General features: G+C 36.3%; 1 protein-coding gene across 1 annotated transcript in view; it reads left to right on the top strand.

Annotated features, from left to right (window-relative positions):
- LOC106113485 (uncharacterized) overlaps window positions 1–14,598 on the top strand; it is a 43,803-nt gene extending 29,205 nt beyond the window's left edge. Inside the window, exons 2-18 of the mRNA XM_013306286.1 lie at window positions 3,781–3,910; window positions 4,897–5,175; window positions 5,677–5,869; window positions 6,175–6,265; window positions 6,643–6,774; window positions 7,076–7,321; window positions 7,777–7,924; window positions 8,408–8,518; window positions 8,841–8,939; window positions 9,586–9,681; window positions 10,213–10,341; window positions 10,801–10,981; window positions 11,520–11,653; window positions 12,028–12,133; window positions 12,554–12,672; window positions 13,280–13,553; window positions 14,048–14,598. Coding sequence (XP_013161740.1) covers window positions 3,855–3,910; window positions 4,897–5,175; window positions 5,677–5,869; window positions 6,175–6,265; window positions 6,643–6,774; window positions 7,076–7,321; window positions 7,777–7,924; window positions 8,408–8,518; window positions 8,841–8,939; window positions 9,586–9,681; window positions 10,213–10,341; window positions 10,801–10,981; window positions 11,520–11,653; window positions 12,028–12,133; window positions 12,554–12,672; window positions 13,280–13,553; window positions 14,048–14,176 — 2,523 coding nt within the window. The 5' untranslated portion in view covers window positions 3,781–3,854 and the 3' untranslated portion in view covers window positions 14,177–14,598. The remainder of the gene's footprint in view (window positions 1–3,780; window positions 3,911–4,896; window positions 5,176–5,676; window positions 5,870–6,174; window positions 6,266–6,642; window positions 6,775–7,075; window positions 7,322–7,776; window positions 7,925–8,407; window positions 8,519–8,840; window positions 8,940–9,585; window positions 9,682–10,212; window positions 10,342–10,800; window positions 10,982–11,519; window positions 11,654–12,027; window positions 12,134–12,553; window positions 12,673–13,279; window positions 13,554–14,047) is intronic.
- Window positions 14,599–17,356: the final 2,758 nt, after the last annotated feature.

The raw sequence follows: 17,356 nt of genomic DNA, 5'->3' as shown, positions 1-17,356 counted from the left end.
GAACTTACATACAATGCAATCTTTGCCCTCAACCCTTTCTAATTTAGTCCGACCTATTTTCGTCCGCTGGATTTTTTATCCGAGCAATGTTTAGTCGAGATCTTTACGTAACCTCTGCTCATTTAATGTTGTTAAAATAAATGTTTTAAGTGCACGTTTTATTATAAATTGAACGCACAGTTTGTTTACATTTAAATAAAAATTACTAATAGTGAAAGCACGCTAGAAAATAAACTTACTATATCGTAATCGAGTTAAATGGATAAAAAATGGAGGATTTTACTTTTTTTTAACAATATTGTAACAATAGCTCCGTCCGCGTGGAATTAAAAAAAAACATTAGTAACCTATGTGTGTTCTTCCAGGCTACGTCCTACATGTATGCCAAATTCATCGCGATCCGTTCAGCCGTTCTGGAGATACCTACGAACAAACAGTCGCATTTATAATATTTGTACGATATGAATCTCAGACTATACTTGAAAATATATCAATAAAGTCCTTTTCAAGTATTTCCCAATAATTCGATTAGTTAAGACAACATCGAACCAACTATGCAATAACTTGATCTGGCTTTATCTCTGTGATTTATTAAGCTGTTTGTAATGGAATTTGAGACATAATTTCTTAGAAATTTCAATCAACACTAGAATAAATTTAATATTACATTTGTTTAATTTATTACTCAATTACTTTTGCCCTTATGTTATTTGTTTTGTTAAAATTATTTTCATAATATATGTGTAATTAAAGAATGTAAAGAGCGTCGGTGGCTCAGGGGTTAAGCACTTGACTTGCATCCTGGGTTCGAATCCCGCATTGTACCAATGAGTTTTTCGATTTCCGATTTACATATGTACATTTATCCGACGTTCTTACGGTGAAGGAAAACATCGTGATGCAACCTGCACATATCTGAGAAGAAATTCAAAGATATGTGTGAAGTCAACAAAACTGCAATTGGCCAGCGTGGTTAACTATGGCATAATCACCCTTAACTAACGGTAGGCTCTGAACCCCTCGATAGGGACGTATAGTGAGCTGATGATGATGATGGTGATGATGTGTAATTAGTATGCATGGCTTCAATGTAAATAATCGTATCTAACTATTATTTCATTTGCACAATGTTTAATAACTTGGTACGTTTAGAAAGTTTTTATCGTGTTTAATTTTATTTGAGATGTTATTAAACTTAGAAATATTTATAGTTCTCTTTTGTTATTATCATAAATGCAAATGTTCAGATGTATGGATGGATGTAGAACATAGTCCGGAAGAGCACATATATTTCTAATTAAGTTTTTTTTCCATTCCGCGTGTACGAAGTCGCAGGCAACAGCTATACTGTATACGTTGTAATTTTTAACAATAATAGTTGAAATTATATTTATGTTTATAGCAAAATTTTAACTTTAACAAATTGTGGTCGTGGCTTTAAATGATAAATTGCTAATTTGCTATTCAATTCAGCCATAATTGGTAACGCCGAGTATAACAACCTCTTTATTGTGCTGTGGTCACATCGCATTCAATTGTTGCCTTAAGTTATTCGAGGAAATACGTAGGCATGAAATTTATTGACACAACCGAATTAGGATGTGGTACCGCGGTTTGGTCATCTAGGACACCTGTAGGCTAGTGAATGTTGGCACGTATAGATTGTGTTTTCAAATCAAATTATGAGGTCAGTATATAAAAAAAATATTTTTGTGGCGCCCCCCTTTTTTTTGGTGTCGAGGAATATTTTCCGAAGATAGGATATCTTGGGGGCCACCGCAGGCGCCACCATATATTTGACTCTAGCGCCCGCGGCGCCCCCTTATATCAGGCGCCCTGGGCAGTTGGCCCACCTCGACCTACCCTATCAACACTACCGTTTGTTATCTTCTTCTTCTTCTTCTTGAGGCGCCTCTCAGACTAACGAAGATTGGCGACCAGTTCTCCATATTTTCTTTTGTCTCTTCCGAGGCGAAATGGTTGGGCGGCACTTGGAACCCCTGTCCTCATGTTTGATATCAAATGTGCTTAATTTGACGAGATGTCTATTATGAAGGTATTGTTTTTGAATTTTATCTAACAATTAATAAATTTAAATGTATTTAAGTGCAAGATTTGTTCTCTGGGATCTGCGAACATTATAGTCGTATCGTTTACCGGATAGACCGCAAGAAATTTTTCCCGTGGAACTCTAAAGGAAGATCGGTTAGTGTGGTGTGAATATTGCGTTTCAAGGCTCATATTGATTTCGTATATGTGTGACATTGCCCTGATGCATAAACACCGCTAGCTTTGCACTTCCTGTGTGGGAAATAGGGTTAAATTCACCCCAAGAAATATTGGAAGTTTTTCTCGATATTAGAATATTGTAGTGTAAGGCACGAATTAAAAAGCGTTCGCTCTTTTCATGATTGTAGGTATAAGGTCCAATAATTAAAAAAACAAAATGTTGTTACGACTCATCCCCGTAACCCTAAAGGGAAGACAAAGACCATAGATCTCCATTTGACGCAGTTCTAAAACAACTCTCGCTCTTTCTACATTTTTACATCTACGCATACATGATTAGAAATACAAATCAAAATTAGTTATAACATTTAAGTTAAGTATAAGTAAGCTACGAATTACTTTTTCAGTCCAGACGGAGTCGCAGGAGACAGCTACTCAATAATAAAGCAGATACTTTATGTATTGTGGTTCGTAGAATATTTTACGTGCAATTATTTGAACGTGGGTGTTGTTAAATTTATCCAAAGTCATATACTTCAGCTAACAATCTCCCTGTTATGTCTAAAATTGAATAATTGTACAATTTAATAGTCTTTAGTCTGTGGGTGTACTGTACCGAACAGATGCGATTGTCGTGTAATGACTAAGTAATCCGATCCAACTAAGTTTATTGTGTACTTTGTGCAATGCTTTTATTAAAAAAAAAATTAAATAGAAGCACTATTAGAATGTAATCGTATTAAAAATTTAATATATCATTATTGTTCACTTATGGAGGTGAATTTGGAGTGAAAGGAGTAAAATGCTTACTGTAGTTTTTAAGGTTATAGTCATTATGGTTACTTAATCTGTTGCTTAATGAAGACATAAAATCTCCACCAAGCGATGCATTTATTGGCCAAACTCAGCGTGAGTTTGGCAGTTCGTGAATTGAGTTTTTAGTTTTACGTGTATTGAATCAGCAATATGTTATGAGTTAACTAAAAAGTTGTTAGTTCCTGACGTAACATAAATCAATTGTATCAAAATGTTATTTTGTGTTACCGAATAATGCACGTCATCTTTTTTAATTTTTGTGAAAGTTACATTCCTGTAAACGTACTTGTCGATATATTGCCAAAAGAGAAAATGCTTGTCAACTTTTTACTTCCATTATTACCTACGTTAAACTATTGTATGGAAAGGGTATGTGGTTTTGAAATAGGATGGGAAAGGAAAATTTTGTTCTTTCCATCTTATTCTCTATATATTAAAATAAGGTATAAGTAACTCATCAACTTGTTGCAAATATATATAGATTCTTCAAGTTTTTGCAAACAACGTAACCCAGAAGGATAGGCAGACCACGGACCTCCAAAGAGCGCGGTCCTCTCAAACCTCTCTCGCTTCTTCTACATTCATACATCCATGTATATATACACGTTGATTTCGGGTGCTTATAATACCAGAGTATTTTATCAATGTGGATGGTATAAGTCCATCTGAATTACACTTTCATGCTATAAATATAGTTTCTTTCATCCTTGTATAATATTATTTTATTTGTTTCAGATTGTGTGAGTGAGTGAGGATCATCAGGGGAGAGCGAATGATGAGCAGGTGGCACGGCTGCAGCTCCCGGCGACATGGCCGCGCTCTCCTGCTACCAGCCTTGCCGCTCGCACCTCGCGCAGCCCGCTAGGTAAAATGTCATCGTTATTATCATTATCATCATCGTCTCTTGGCCACGTTGATAATAATAGTATCCGTAAACTATCGGAATTGTACGTATCTTTTTTATGTGTTAGATATGTCTGTTTGGCTGTGGGTTTTTTGATATTAAAATCTCCGTTTAAAACATATTGTTATCCTTGTTTTGTCAAATATAATGACAGGGGTGACTGTGTTATACAGAGATTTTGGTCTCAGAAAGCAACGGTAAATAGATTTAATTGGAATAAGTCTTATAATGTTTAATTTTTTGTGTGAGATGGAGTAATTACCCTTAATTCTCAGTGTCGTGAGTTATTTTAGTGAAGACAGTCTATGGGTCGTAAAACTGCCAACTTTATGAACCCCACGCCTTGAATTTGCGAGAACAAGGCGAGTCTTATGCATTTTATATGTGTCTATTACGCCGTTACGAGGTTTTCGTCCTGATTCTATTTTATGCGACCATTTCATGACTAACTCATTTGACTCGCTCCTTTATGTATCGACTCACAAGGGACCTATTTACTTCTTTTTTTATAGTTTTATACCAGTAGTCGATTTTATTTGTGAGGAATTTTATCGTACCATTTCGCTAGTACCAGGAGTGGTAAGTTTTAAACTATTTTGTACAATTTATCGTTGTACCCGATCTTTAAAAAGTATTTATAGATAACTAAAAGCCATAAAATATATATTTTCATTTAAAAAGAATTATAAGGGCATGTTCACGCTGCCCGCCTAATGTGATGGTGTGGACATGGTTTATGGTCCCCGATTCACCTGACTCGATCACTTGAAAGCTCATTGTCACCATCCTGTCAGCTTTCCTAGTAATATACAGTAAATTATTAATACTAATCTTCACTACATCTCTGTCAAGTTGTCATATCTGAATTCACTCCCTTCTTACGCATATCTTCCTTCACACAACCCATCTATCACGTCTTCCGTATTTAAGCTCATGTTACTTTTTAGGTGCCTCGACGAAGACGATCACAATTCTGCGTCTCTCTCGCTTCGTCGTCGTCAGTTCATCGAGCGATGCCAGGAGAGCCGGGGTGGCCGGCACCGCGACTACATACCTGAGGTGTCCGTGAAGAGGACGCGGGAGGAGCTCACTAAGCATGCAGCCGCCGCGCCTCTGACCAGGCGGCTGAACGTCGACTCCTCATGGTCCAAGGTTGAAGAGGTTAGGAAGAAGTTTGAAGGAGCGACAGATACATCGTACTCTAGGTCGTTTGAATCACCGCCGAGGTAAGCATACGAGATATCCTACAAAATTAAACGGTAATATTGTTTATGACACCAGTAATGGTCCAATATGGGGACAGGATGTATAGGAAATTTTTTTTTTCACCCACTCCTACTATAAAAACGTTGTAAAGACTTTAGTAAATTAGCTATCCTGCAATAACTATGATTACAATAAACTTAACCACCCAATGATATCGCTGAAACGACCAGCATTTTGCTTTTGTTTTGATTTACTATGTAGTTAAAATAGATGAATACAGTTAATCGTAGACAGAGTAAACAATGCAGTTACTAGATCGCTTGAAAAACTCTCACCTATTTATAACCGTTGCTCTGTGAGAAAACGAACGATCGTAACTATTCAATAACATGATAACCTCAAAATATCTCTTCTATAGTTCAATGAGGCATAGATTTACTTTAGTTTTTTAATGCATTACGGGAAAACTACACCTGTAATTTGTACCTTAATGCACGCGTATACGGTTCATTTTCCCCCAGACGTCGTCTAGCGGACTCCCTATTCGCAAGTTTCAAGTTACCACGTAAGAAGGAAGGCATGGCGGCGCCACGGTCGCTAGTGCCCCAGCCGCAACAGAAGCGCAAATCGGCAGTGGAACTGCTCGCCGAGACGAAAGCGTTCTACGTGAAATCGGAGACCGTTCTGGATAGGAAACAAGAGTTGCCTTTGAGGGTGAGTTACATAGTAAACTCTCTCTCTCTCTCTCTCTCTTTCTCTCCCACTCATAAACACCCACACACACACACACTTCTATCTCTATCTTTCCTCTAACGCCACACTTCACACCATTGTTCAGTGATATATGCCTGGTATTCGTGATCATCAAAATTTAACGTATTGGCATCCTTCTTACTCTCTTTCAAACGACAGAGACGACAATATGTAACTACGAGTGTCACTACAAAGCATTATTCTAAAGTTCTGAAGCCATGGGTGTTTGTGATGTCTTTGTCCAACCTTTTATGTGCATGTTGCAGGTGAGCAGTGGTCTCAGTCAGGCGATAGCGGCGGGCGGTTGTCATCTAGTCAGCTCGGGCACTGCCAACACTGACGCATGTTGCAACCCATGTTAGTATCGATGCAATTTTATTGTCTTGAGATGACAAATTAGTACAACGTCACTTACGCTCTATAAATCGTCATCATCGCCTTTAAATTATTAAATAAATAAAAAATGTCATTGAAAAATCATAACTTTTAATATACTATTATGTATTTAACAATTATTATAAATAAAATGTGATAAAACCAAAATAAAAAGATCTTATAGTAGCATATCTATTCTGCCTGATTATGTTCTACATCTATGCCAAATTTCACCAAGATCCGTTGAGCCATACTGGAGATATCTTCTAACAAACATCCATCCATACATCCAAACATTCTCAGTACGACATATAAAGTTCTATAGTTGAGTTTCTTTTAATTAATAAAATTGTTTCCAGATGGCACCACGAGAAGTGCGGGGGGCGCTAGACGTGCGGTGAGTGCGGGCGAGGGTTTACAGAACACATTAAGAAGACTTCTGGAACATTCCGACAGCAGAGAGAATGTCTATACACCTGGATATGCTGTTTGTATGTATATTTGTTTTTTGTATGGATATAGAAGATTTACGTTATTGTATGACTAATTGAGAGTGAACCACTGAAATGTACAATTTTTTTTTCTCTTTGTAACTTTATAATTACGTTTATATAAATATATTAAATAGCCTATAATAAGTATCATATGTCTTCTTCCAGACTATGTTCTACATTTATGCTAAATTTCAGAGAGATCTATCTAGACGTTCTGGAGATACCTTTAAACAGACATCCATACATTCGCATTTATTATATTAGTAAGATGAAAACTTATAACGGGTGATAATTACAGCGCACAAAATCTACCCGGACAGTCGTCGTAAGGAATCGTATCCGGAACGCGAGGGTCGGTCGCAGCACACGTCCGGAACGTTCTCCGGTACATCGTCGTCCGGCACGTCCGGATCTAAACCGCACCGTCTGGAAACGGATAGAGAGAGACTGAGCTTCGGTGATGCTAGAGTTTTCTTCCCGGAATCATTTGTAATACCAAGACAGAGGCCTAGTGAAGTTATTATTAAAAATACATATTCTATACGTAAGTTTTTTTTTTTAATTTAATAAAATATAGCTATGTGCTTTAAAAGTAATACAGGGTGTTAAAATTAGAATATTTTTTTGTTTTGCCGTAATTTACTTATTTATTTCTGTTAATACTAGCTGTCGCCCGCGGCTCTGTCCGCGGGGAATTAAAAAATACATAATTATTAGCCTATGTGTTCTTCCAGACTGTGTTCTACATCTATGGCAAATTTCATCGAGATCCATTTAGCCGTTGTGGACACACCATCTTTTAAGCATCCACTTATCTATACATCCATACATCTGAACATTCGCATTTATAATATTAGTAAGATTCGTTTAGTAGATATTTTAAGTTGTCATGTAGTTTTTATTATTATGTTCTAAATCCAGTAAAAATGGGAATATACAAAAAAAATGGTTTTTCCAAAAAGATGTTTAACTCGAAATAAACATGTATCCAACATATAGCGAGCCCTCAGTCGAGCGGTGGTCAGCTGGTACAACTGGGTCAGATGGAGCTGCCGGAGCCGGTGGCGAGCGGGCAAGGCTCGCCAGCTGACCCTGGCGCTATCAGCCCGCCTGCACAGTACGCGCACTCCGCACCCAGATACATCAGGTGATTCACACACGCATGTGCAGTATGCCCACACTTGCACACACATGCACACACGTGCGTACAAGCGCACACATGCACGCACACGTAGGTACGTATACGCACACGTTAGCATGCACACGCACACATACATACAAAATATACTGCTACAGTCAGAGTTCTTCAATATTTAATAGAAGTCCTTTTAGCAGTCGTTTAGTATGAATCTCGCCATTCGACTATTGTCGTAAACGATGTCCTAGCACAAAAATAGAGCTTATTTGAAATAGTACAAGAAATATAAGTAAATTTATTAATATCTGCTAATATTTTATATAAAAAATAGCTACTAGATGTCTGGGAATGAAAGATAGAACTATGCAAAATAAGAGAGAGAGAGAATATCGTCCACCCTTTCCCTCATTTCTGAGATCAGAAACCTGATTGATGTTTGAACGTACACTAATATCAATTATTATTTCTAACAAATAATTATTGTATTTGCAGATCAAATTCGCATTCTCAGCCGAGCATGAGAGAGGAGGAGGGTTGTACCAACATCAACAGTCATAAGTCACTGCCCGATCTACATGCGCAGGCGCACACCTACCCCGAGCCGTGAGTACACATCTGTACAGATCAGATATTTCTGAAATGATCTAGATGAGTGACCTTTGGTCAAGCAAAGAAAAAATATATTATTTAAATTTTTATTAAGACAAACTCGAATCGAGCTCAATTTCTTAATAAAAGTTTACCAGCCCTAATTGTTGGTTTCTGAAACCAATATCCATCTATAAAACATATAGTCATCCCTCTCATTATCTTTGATAATGACAAAACAGAGATATGTTTTATACATGAATTTCAGTCTCAGAAACCTACGATAAATCTGTTATTTGGCGTTTTTGAATTACAAAATGAATATGTAATATTTTAGTACGACTGTGGGTGGTACGGACACGTTAGGCAGGTCACCGCGCAGACGTCGCCATTCTGCACATCACCGCACTGCATCCTGCTCATCTAAAGGCACCAGGTAACTGGTTACCATAAAAATTATAAAGTCTTAAACTTTTCTATACTAATACTAGCTATCGCCCGCGACTTCGTCCCCGCGAAATTATAAAAAGAATTTAATTAGAAGTCTATGTGTATGTCTATCTGTTTTTGGAGATACCTTTTAACAAACATCCATCCAAACATTCGCATTTATAGTATAGTAAAATAACGCCCGCGGAATTAAAAAAAAGAAACCTTAATTAGTCTATCGATTTTTCCAGACTGTAGACATCTAAGTCAAATTTCACGGAGACCTATGTAGTCAATCTAGAGATACCATCAAACAAACATCCATCCAAATATTTGCATTTATAATATTAGTAAGATTATAAAAACGCATCTGCGGTTCCTCTGGTATTGCTGATGTCCATGGGCGTCGTTGAACACCTCGGTGTTCCCGCTGCTCGTTTGCCCCCTTCTGTTATAAAAAAAGGAAAGATTTGATATTATATTTGTATCTGTTAGGCTCGAAAACTACTGAACTTATTTGAAAAATTCTTACACTGTTAGCAAGCTACACTATCTCCGGATGACATAGGCTATATTAATTAATAGATTTTTTTTTAATTTCATGTGAATAAAGTCGCTGGCAATTGCTAGTATTTAATAAAATGTATTTACAGTTGTTATAGATCAAACCATTCTTCGATGATATCTTCTTGCGAAGCGTTTTCCGAACATCCCTCGCCGGGTGAAGAGAACTATCAGTCTTATAATAGGTAAAAATATAGATAAATAATATATTCCTCATAGTAGAGCGTTATCTCTTTCGCACATGGACTATTATAGTACTGTGTGACAGAGATGGCGCTCTACAAAACCAAAATTAGGCTAAGTTTTTTTTTATAACTGAAGTTGTAAGAAACATGTTTTTGTTTACTAGTTCTGTATGTCGTTTAGAAGATTTTAGCGTATCATAGAACTAATTTACTTTCTGTAGCAAACTTTATCATGTACTAGCTGTCGCCCGCGACTCCGTCCGCGCGGCGTTATAAACATAATAAGTAGTCCTTGTGTTTTACTAGACTATGTTCTTTATGTATGCCAAATTTCATCGAGATCCGTTCAGCCATTCTGGAGATACATTCAAACAAACATACATCCATCCAAACATTCGACTTAATAATATTAATACTATTTAAAAAAACCAGTACGAACAATATTAACGTACTTGTTACTATATTGAAAATACCAGTACAAACACTTTTTATACTGGTATTATGGTATAACTAATTTAATCTGTGGCACAGTCGTTGCGGGTCGTCATTCGCTCGTGACTCCGGTGGTTCAAGCGGTCACTACACGCAGCGCAGTGCACCACCACACGCGAGACCACCACGAGCTGACTCCGGCTCCTCCACACAGCATGAACATGCCAGGTTATACATCAGCTCACTATATGTCCCCACTCAGGGATTGGAGCCTACCCTGAGAATAGACTAGACCGTAGTCAACTACACTGCCATGAGACTTGACACATATCTTTGATTTTCTTTACAGATATGTGAAGGTCGCTTCACGATGTTTTCCTTTGTCATAAGGATGTCGAATAAATGCATTGGTATACGGCGGATTTCGAGTTCAGAACCTGCAAATGACATGTCAAGTACTGAACCTCTGAGCCACGGACGCAGGACTGTGATAAGCAATGAATGTATCTATTTCCGAATCATAATGTATGCAATACATTGGAAATAATTAAAATTGAAAATTCAAATATTACTTTGACAAAATAATCCTTCCAACACTAATATAAAACATAATATTGTCATCTCTTTTATTCTCTTTAATTAAACAGAGACAACAATATGTTAATATAATTTGAGTATATTTTGCAGTCGGTACGGTGCGCGTGCCCGCGAGCCTGCAGAGTGCTACGTGTCAGCGCCGCCTCAGTTCCAGGACGGCGCGCCCTCGCCCCCGCCCCCGCCCCCGCAGCACGCCGCTCCGCCCCACGCCGCTCCGCCCCACGCCCCCACACACTACGCCCCGCACCCCCGTGTCGGTATACACTTCCAGGTACGTATCACATGTTAAGACCTCATTAAGATATCTGCGCAACTTCTTGAACACAATTAAATCAGGATAACCAAGAAATTTATATGCACAAAAGTCTTTGTCTGGTCCTGACGGACAATCTCCATGTGCGAGAATCTTGGGTTATAGAGAAACCTTTATAGGTAAGACAAATATCTGTTCCGTGGACTTTCGCTTATCATAGTTCCGACTTACGCATGTATAAGTTTATCACAAACTTAACCAAAACCTATTTGACAATAGACAAGAATAAAAAAAAATCAAAAAGAAAAAAAACATGCAGACGAATTGATAACCTCCTTTTTGAAGTCTGTTAAAAAAAACACTTCGCTCGAAGATAGAATTGTCATGTACGTACGTAAAAGTACTTACGACGTACATTTACACTGACATTTCTATTTTATCTCTTACAAATATTATAAAAGCGGCTGTATGGATGTATGGATGGATGTTTGTTAGAAGATATCTCAGGAACGCGTCGCGTACAGCTAGTATAGATACAATTAATTGTCCCCCCCAGGCGAGTGCCCCGCCCCCCCAGTTCCAGGACGAGCCTCCCGTGTACGACTACGGTGACTACGAGTGCACGTACAAGGCACCGCTCAAGTGTCTCAACGTCGGCAGACACGAGTACACCGCCCGGGACTATAACAGGTAACTATCACTAGTTATTACCCTGTATACAGCATTCCAGTACAGTTATCAATCAAGTACTGGATTAGAACATGAAGCTAATTGTAAGTAGTTCCATTTGGAATATCATCTTTACTTCTCACACAGCGTTGGATTCGATCAGTTACTGGAATGATGTAAATGGGACAGTACTGATTAATTCAACTCTAATTAGGTCAGGGTGACCTTCCAGGGCGCAGGTCAGATTGCGGCATCACAGATCTGCAAATTACTGTCTCACTTAACCTTGTTAACCCTCCTCCCATATGCATGGTAAATAGAATGTCACCCAGGGCCCTAGAATTGCTAAAATCTTTATTTGATGTGAATTTAGTACTATCGCTTCTTAATTGTAGGTATCACGAGCCGAGCACGGAGCTGGTGAGCAAGCAGCCGCAGTACCAGGATCCGCGCCGGGTCAGGCACGAAGATACGCAGGACTACGTTAATGCACCACAACAGGTACCTCACAATATAAATGGCTATAAGAACGTAGTATTTGTGCCTATTTTATTTTCGCCATTTTGAGGCTGATGGTAGTGGTTTGTTCTAGTGGTGTGGATTAAAATTAAAAATAGAGATAGAATTAACAGACGCGTTCAAATCTGAACTAACTATCGCGATATAGAGATCAATTAGTGGCAATCACGCGTTTATGATACACAGATGTGAGGAAGTGAGAGATTGATAGCGATAGGATACATCTGTCTCGTTTTATCTTGTCAGTAAGTAACGCGAACAATGTCTATGTTATTTGTTTTGGGTTTAATGAGTGATGACCTTAAATCATATTCTATTATGATGCAAGGAATAACTTAACTAAAGTACTGTAATATCTAATATAATGTTTCATTTTGAATGTAATTTTATTTGAATATTCAGAAATGTGGTGGGGAGGAGGTGACGTCACCGCTGGGCACGTTCAAGCGACAGCGCTGTCTGCGCTACAAGCAGCGTCGCCCGAGACCTATACTGCGATCCAAGTCTGATATATCTGACAGGTATAGCTCACTTCAAAATCTTGTCTAATATTTTATTTTTATCATCTACAAATATAATCTCTTTAAATTTAACAAAGGCAGATCTTGTAATAACATTTTTTGCACGAATATGGCGGTTCGCCCAGTGTAATACCACGCCCACACAGGACACGCCTTAATTTAGAGGTCATTCCAAGTACAGTCTGATGAGTTGTGTGTCAGAGGGCTAATTTTAGTCCTCTTCTGCCCACCCTTTTTATCAGTAAGAGATGGGGAGGGGAGGTGGATATGAGAAAAGGGGGCGTATAGGAAGATTAAATATCTTCTTACTAAACGATTAAAGGTAGACAACGCATTTGCAAATATAAATGTCTATGGGTTGCGGTCACGTCGCTATATTTATGTTTGCTATTAAAAAAAAAACTAAACAGTTCCATACAGATAGTACCAATTTTAAAAATGGGAAGGAAATAGGAATTTGGAAGGTAAGGGGATTTATAGAAAAGGGGACATTTTTAGACATTGAACACCATTTTTATTGTTTCGTAATATTTCATATTTTATAATAGAGGAGTCAAATAGCATTATTTATGCTTTTACATATATATAACAATATAATTATAACTAGATACCGTCGTACGGACGGTCGCAGCGCGTCCTCTGCGCCATGTGAGGGCGAGCGGGAGGTGAGAGGCGTGGCGGGGGGCGGGGCCGAGGAGGGCGGGGACTCTGATAGCCGGTCTGAAGGCAGCGCCAGATTGAGGCATTTCTTCGAGCGGCTAGGTCTGGAAGCTAGACAATACGATGCCCTGTTAAGAGGTGCGCCTCCAGACAGCCCGGTCTTCTTCTCCTCTGCCTCAACTGTTGATTCCAATCAGCTCGCCAATGCTGCTGATTATACGGTAAGAGTTGAACATTTGACTACATTTTTTGACATATTCTGACAAATAGTTTTGTATATAAGCATTATAATTGATATTAAACAAGTTGTCAAACATATTCAATTTTTTATATTCAAGTTATCTATATCAAGCAGGAACAGCTTTTGATACACATTATAATGACAATTTTGCTAATATTATAAATGCGAAAGTTTTGATGGATGGATGGATGTTTGTTACAAGGTGTATCCAGAACGGGTTTATGGATCTCGCTGAAATTTTGTATAGACGTATAACATAGCCCGGAAGAACGCATAGACTTTTAATCAAATCCTTTTTTTTTTATTTCGCACGTTTTTGCGTCAACTGATAGTAACTGCAATATATTCAATCATAATTTTAAAAAAAGATTCAATAACCAATCTCTTCTGTTTTATTACGTTACAATAATGTTATATTAATATTAAAATATACAATTGTTATTGTTATTTATATCTCAATATGTTTGTTTTTAGGTGCAAGGTCCAGGAGTTCAGAAACAGATTTACCGTAACACGGAACCTCCCAGCGTTGTTGAGCGCAACGCTCGCATTATAAAATGGCTGTGTCAGTGTCGTAAAACTCAAATGCAACCTCCACAGTGAACAGTACAGATTATATTTAATAATTTTAATATGTAGCAACCCTGACGTGTTCGTATTAACGAAATTGAAACATAAAACATACTATGTCTATTTAAGATAGATTATTTTGATAACTGACGCCTATGAAGTATCGAATTAATTTTGTATGAGGATTAATGTTGTACCTATTGGTTGTCATAGTATAGGACTATCTATTGCAAGTACTATGAGAACGATGATCAAAAATCGAAAAAATTCTTAATCGATTTCACTCAACCCAACCACCCAACCCTAGTGAATTGTCAAACTAATCTATCTTAAATAGACACACTATAAAAAATATTCCACGACATGTTTTGTGTGATTTCGTCAGTGTAATTATAAAAAAAAACAGATTGAATGTTTCTGATACCAAATGTATTGAAGCAGTAATTTATTGTTTTTTTCTTCGAATCTCGTATCTTTTCTCTTTATCTTTATAAAATTAAGTGTAGGCTGTGTTCATAAAAAATAATGACGTAGATTTGAATAAGAATAAATGTCAAATTAAGATTTTCATAATGGCAACACTGAAAACGTTTAATACTCGAACTAATATCGATTAGTATGCTGATATTAGATTTGGTCTGGATTTATCGATTTTTAATCTATACTGCCTAAAATGATCTCTTTTACATTAAAATTTGTATTTAAAAAAATTGGATAAGCGAGAAACCTCTAAAAGTGTGCGTTATTTACTATGGAGTACTTCCATAAGCGAGGAAAATCTCGGTCCTTTGCACTTTCGCTTATCCAGTAAATGTATTGTCGTCTCTGTTTTATCAAAGAAAATGAAAGGGATGGCAATATAAATACAAAATGTCACTTCAATGGAGTTGATTTTATTATCTGTAATAATTTTTGACGTCTACTCTTTGACGTAATTGTTGTCTATGTTAACTACGTAAGTGACTAAACTAGTTCACTAGTTAAGACCTAGATAGGATAGACTAGTCTAAGCTAAGCTAAAATCGTTGGTTCAAATGAAGAATTTAAATATGCCTAATTTTTTAAAGTAAAATAAAGTTATAGGTACTTGACAGTGTCAGGTAACCTACAAAATGTTATGATTGGCTGTTTATAAACCTTTGCCTAATTTTCACAGTTAACTGTTTTACTTTACTTAATGAAAATGTTTGAGTAATTTAATTACGACATTGTTATTACGAATTTTAACGAAAAAAAATATATTTGAACAGATCTTACTAGAAATTATGTAAAGAGGTTTTAATAATTGGTTTTGTTTGAAAATCATGTTTTTATTTCGTTTGTTTGACCGCTTGTTAGTCTACGCGTACATGACGCGTGGATGACGAGTAGCTGGTGGTCAACGTAAAAAACTTTTATTCCATTTAGCTGTAGATTTTGACTAAAACATATTTTTGATGTTTTTTTTTTTTAATTATCATTCGAAATTCAAAGGTGTACTGTTCTGTTTGTTTCTCCAACGTACAATTTGCGAGCTTAGACTTGAAATGAATCTTATAAAATCAAAATTATTACTAAATAAGGTTATCTCTGTGGTTTCTACTGTAAATCTATTTAAATATCATTTGAAACCAATTTATTAGTTATTAGTTATTTAATAAACCAAAAATTATATGAATTCCTTATTTTATGTCAATTGAAATAAGTATTACACGTACGATTTTAATTTATCTCTACCTAGTACTGTATAAGGACGGTAGTGGTAAATTAAAATTTGTCGAGTTATATTGGAAAATTGTTGCATTTATTTTTTTTATTTTAAAGTTAGTATGTGGCTTTATCACCCTTAACTTACGGTAGGCTCTGAGCCCCTCGGTGGGGACGTATAGTGAGCTGATGATGATGATGATGATGTGGCTTTATTGACCACAATAAGTACTAAGTAGTGTTTACACTAAGCGTATTTTTAGTCGCCGACTATGAGTATGCAATATTGATAAATGTAGTGTAGTCTTATAGTCAGTGGTTAGAAATATGTTGAATAAAAAAAATCTATTATTTTATCAATTGTGATGTCCTATAATTTCGTATGCAGTAGAAACCATTTTAAGTCTTATTGTATGTACGATACTTTTACAGCATCCAATTTTATATTTTTTATCAGGATAAAAGTTAATTCTTTGTTGATATTTGTTGATTTTACTTTGTCTGTTTTTAAAAAAAGTTTATAAATTATGACTCAAATACTATAGTCCAATTCAATGGAAATAAAAAATAACTGTAAATTGTCTATGTATTTACTTTGGAATGTTTCAATGCATAAATAAGATGATACAAACATGACTGTTTCAGTCTACGATGACATAATTATAAAAGTTGTTTAGATACATTTGTTTTATATTTTTTTATTTCCATTAAATTCCACTTAACAGTTTGCATTTTGCTATGATGAACTTTAAAAGTATCGTTTACGCTAAGACCGTTAGTCACAAAGTATAGGTCATAGAGTAAGCAAACAAAAAAGATGTGTGGTCTATGTTGTATACTCTATGTCCATTGCTTCTGAGAGGTTATTTATTTATAAAAAATGTTCCTGTTACGGATTTGTCATTATTAATAGATTTTAACATTGAATATATCTGTATTTATCGATTGTTTTAGATTGAGTTATTATTAGTGGTAAGCAATTAGATGTAGGGAACCGAAAACATACTATTTTCGTTTAGGTTTTCAGTAAATGATTGACATTCATAATCGTACCCCAAGATTATAGATGCACAAAATAAAAATAAAAGAAATTTTTCCTATTGCATTTCTGTGCCAAAAGTTAGACAAGGAAATAAATGAAGGCGCAATTAATTCTGACATTTGTCAAAATTAGATGCTGTTTTTTGAAGGCTGTAATTGCGTACTTTTATTGCTTTCTTATCCCGAATACGATTTTTGACATTTAATATAATAACAAATAAGGAATAAAACGAACAGACAATATAATAGAACGAAAGGAATTTTATAATAATGCATAATAATAGTAGTTGGTTAAATATAGCTCAGAATATAGCGCAACAATTATTGTTAATTAAAAAAGTAAAATGTAAATATTTCAATAGACCGGACTTCGTATTAATGTTTACATTAAATTTTCTCGTAAGTGAACTAAAACCAAATGCATACAGGAGTGAGCGAGACGATAATACACGTTAGAGCGAGATAGGCGATAGACATGTTAGTCAT

This window comes from Papilio xuthus, unplaced genomic scaffold (genome assembly GCF_000836235.2).
Source record: "Papilio xuthus unplaced genomic scaffold, Pxut_1.1 DF829758.1, whole genome shotgun sequence".
NCBI lineage: Eukaryota > Metazoa > Arthropoda > Insecta > Lepidoptera > Papilionidae > Papilio > Papilio xuthus.
This window is presented reverse-complemented; position numbering and strand designations above follow the sequence as displayed.